The sequence below is a fragment of the Phytophthora parasitica genome, assembly GCF_000247585.1.
Source record: "Phytophthora parasitica INRA-310 unplaced genomic scaffold supercont2.15, whole genome shotgun sequence".
NCBI lineage: Eukaryota > Oomycota > Peronosporomycetes > Peronosporales > Peronosporaceae > Phytophthora > Phytophthora nicotianae.
In genome coordinates, this window is record NW_008649001.1 from 859,442 (window position 1) to 861,106 (window position 1,665).

At 48.4% G+C, this 1,665-nt stretch overlaps 3 protein-coding genes across 3 annotated transcripts in view; 2 read left to right on the forward strand and 1 right to left on the reverse strand.

The window, feature by feature from the left end:
* PPTG_22348 (hypothetical protein) overlaps positions 1–252 on the reverse strand; it is a gene marked incomplete at both ends in the record, with an annotated part of 883 nt that extends 631 nt beyond the window's left edge. Inside the window, one exon of the mRNA XM_008903388.1 lies at positions 219–252. Coding sequence (XP_008901636.1) covers positions 219–252 — 34 coding nt within the window. The remainder of the gene's footprint in view (positions 1–218) is intronic.
* Positions 253–883: 631 nt separating this feature from the next.
* PPTG_22349 (hypothetical protein) lies at positions 884–1,199 on the forward strand (the record flags this gene model as incomplete). The annotated part of the gene is made up of 2 exons (XM_008903389.1): positions 884–1,000; positions 1,050–1,199. The coding sequence occupies 2 exons, from the start codon at positions 884–886 to the stop codon at positions 1,197–1,199; spliced, it is 267 nt and encodes an 88-aa protein (XP_008901637.1).
* A 45-nt stretch (positions 1,200–1,244) lies between these two features.
* PPTG_22350 (hypothetical protein) lies at positions 1,245–1,530 on the forward strand (the record flags this gene model as incomplete). Its single annotated transcript, XM_008903390.1, has 2 exons — positions 1,245–1,312; positions 1,347–1,530. The coding sequence occupies 2 exons, from the start codon at positions 1,245–1,247 to the stop codon at positions 1,528–1,530; spliced, it is 252 nt and encodes an 83-aa protein (XP_008901638.1).
* Between the last annotated feature and the right edge of the window lie 135 nt (positions 1,531–1,665).

The following is a 1,665-nucleotide window of genomic DNA, read 5'->3' on the forward strand; positions in this document are numbered from 1 at the left end:
TATATGAAGATCGTGTGCTAGAACCTACTCTTTACTACCGAGGCGCTCACTCAGTGCATTTAGCGTAAGGTGGCATTCGAGACGATGTTTCTCTAAAATTTCGACTTTCGCTGCTAATCTGCTGGATGCGAGGAACTACAATGACTTTATCGATGATTCGTTTGCGTCTGAAGTAGAAACGGTTCTCTGCTGGCGAGTTTCGCCACGAGGAGCCATACCGCTCTTCGAGTGCTCGCACAGCGGGCCCGCCATACACGCCACGGCTCCATGCGCGGTTGACTGTTTTAAGGCTCCGCGACACATTGTAAGTTGAAGGTAGCGACTCGTTGTAGGCTACCGAAGTTTCAGAGGAAGATGCAACTACGGTGAGGCATCCCCAATTGACAGACAAGCGCACAGCAGCATCGCCAGATGTGAGTTGTTTGAAAAATCTAGAAAAATTTGCCAACGTGTTGCTAAGCTCGCTAACTTTGTTATCAATATGTGCCAATGTGGTCTGTTGCTGTTTGTTCAGGTGGTCTATTAAATCCGGAACGAGTTCTTACAACCGCAGCGCGTGTGGAGACGTCTCCGACTGTATTTTTGCTTGAGTTGGTTAATAGAATCGCTCGATTAAAACACCGGATGGCTCCAGAGTTTGTGTGATGGGTGGACCTCGCGCATGCGGCCGTACAAGACTCTGCTACTAGCACTGGCATTCCTCTTTACCTTATAGTGCCATTTTCCCGCGTCAGCAGATACGCTTGGTTTTGCCAGCAACAACAAGCACGACATTCGGTTCCTGCGCACCGCTGAAACCAACAATGAAGAAAGAGGGATCTCCTTGGATGGCCTCAAGAATGAACTCTCGTTCGTGAAGCTGAAGTGGGCAGCCAGGCAAAAGATGACTCCACAAGATAAACTTGCTGCGAAGCCACAAAAAGAATTGGAAAAGATGGATGATGCCTTAAAGAAGACAAAGGGAAAGCTGGAGTCAAAAGCAGCCAAGGCCCAGCGAAAAGTCCAAAGCAAAAGAGAAAGTGGCGGCACAAAAGCTTAAACAAGCGCAGAAACTGGAGGCACTAAAGCAAAAGGAAAAGAAGAAAGAGGCTAAAGAACTTCTGAAGCAGGACAGCATGTACAATCGGTGGTTGGTGGATAATCTGACGCCGGAGGATGTCTTCAGCAAATTCAAGTTCGATATGCTCAAGAAAAAGTGACCTGACCCGACAACCAACCCGAACTACAAGCACTATGAGAAGTATATGGATATCTACTACGGACGCTACCCAGACCGTCTCAAGACCATTGAGAAAGTAGCAGAGTCACTCAAGTATTCTAAGTGTAGCGTTGGCTGGTATTTCCAGCTTGGTTTCACCTCAGCTGCTGGACGTGTCACCCGAATGCATTTTGCGTTTTGCGTCCAAGATGACAACGAATTCCCAAACCCAGTGGACAGCTTTAAAAGAGAAGTACGCTACCATATTGGACCAGGAAACATATTCGATGAGATTCCGCCGCGAGGCTAACCGGTGCCAATCCCGTTCTTAGCTCCAACGCCACCAGATAGCCCCGCTTGGTGGGGGCTCAACATGGTTCCGCTACAGGTGTAGTGAGGTCGTCTCGCATCACCCTGACTCAAGCTGAACTTAGAGTAGATAGTTAAACATAGATAGCGGCTTGGCC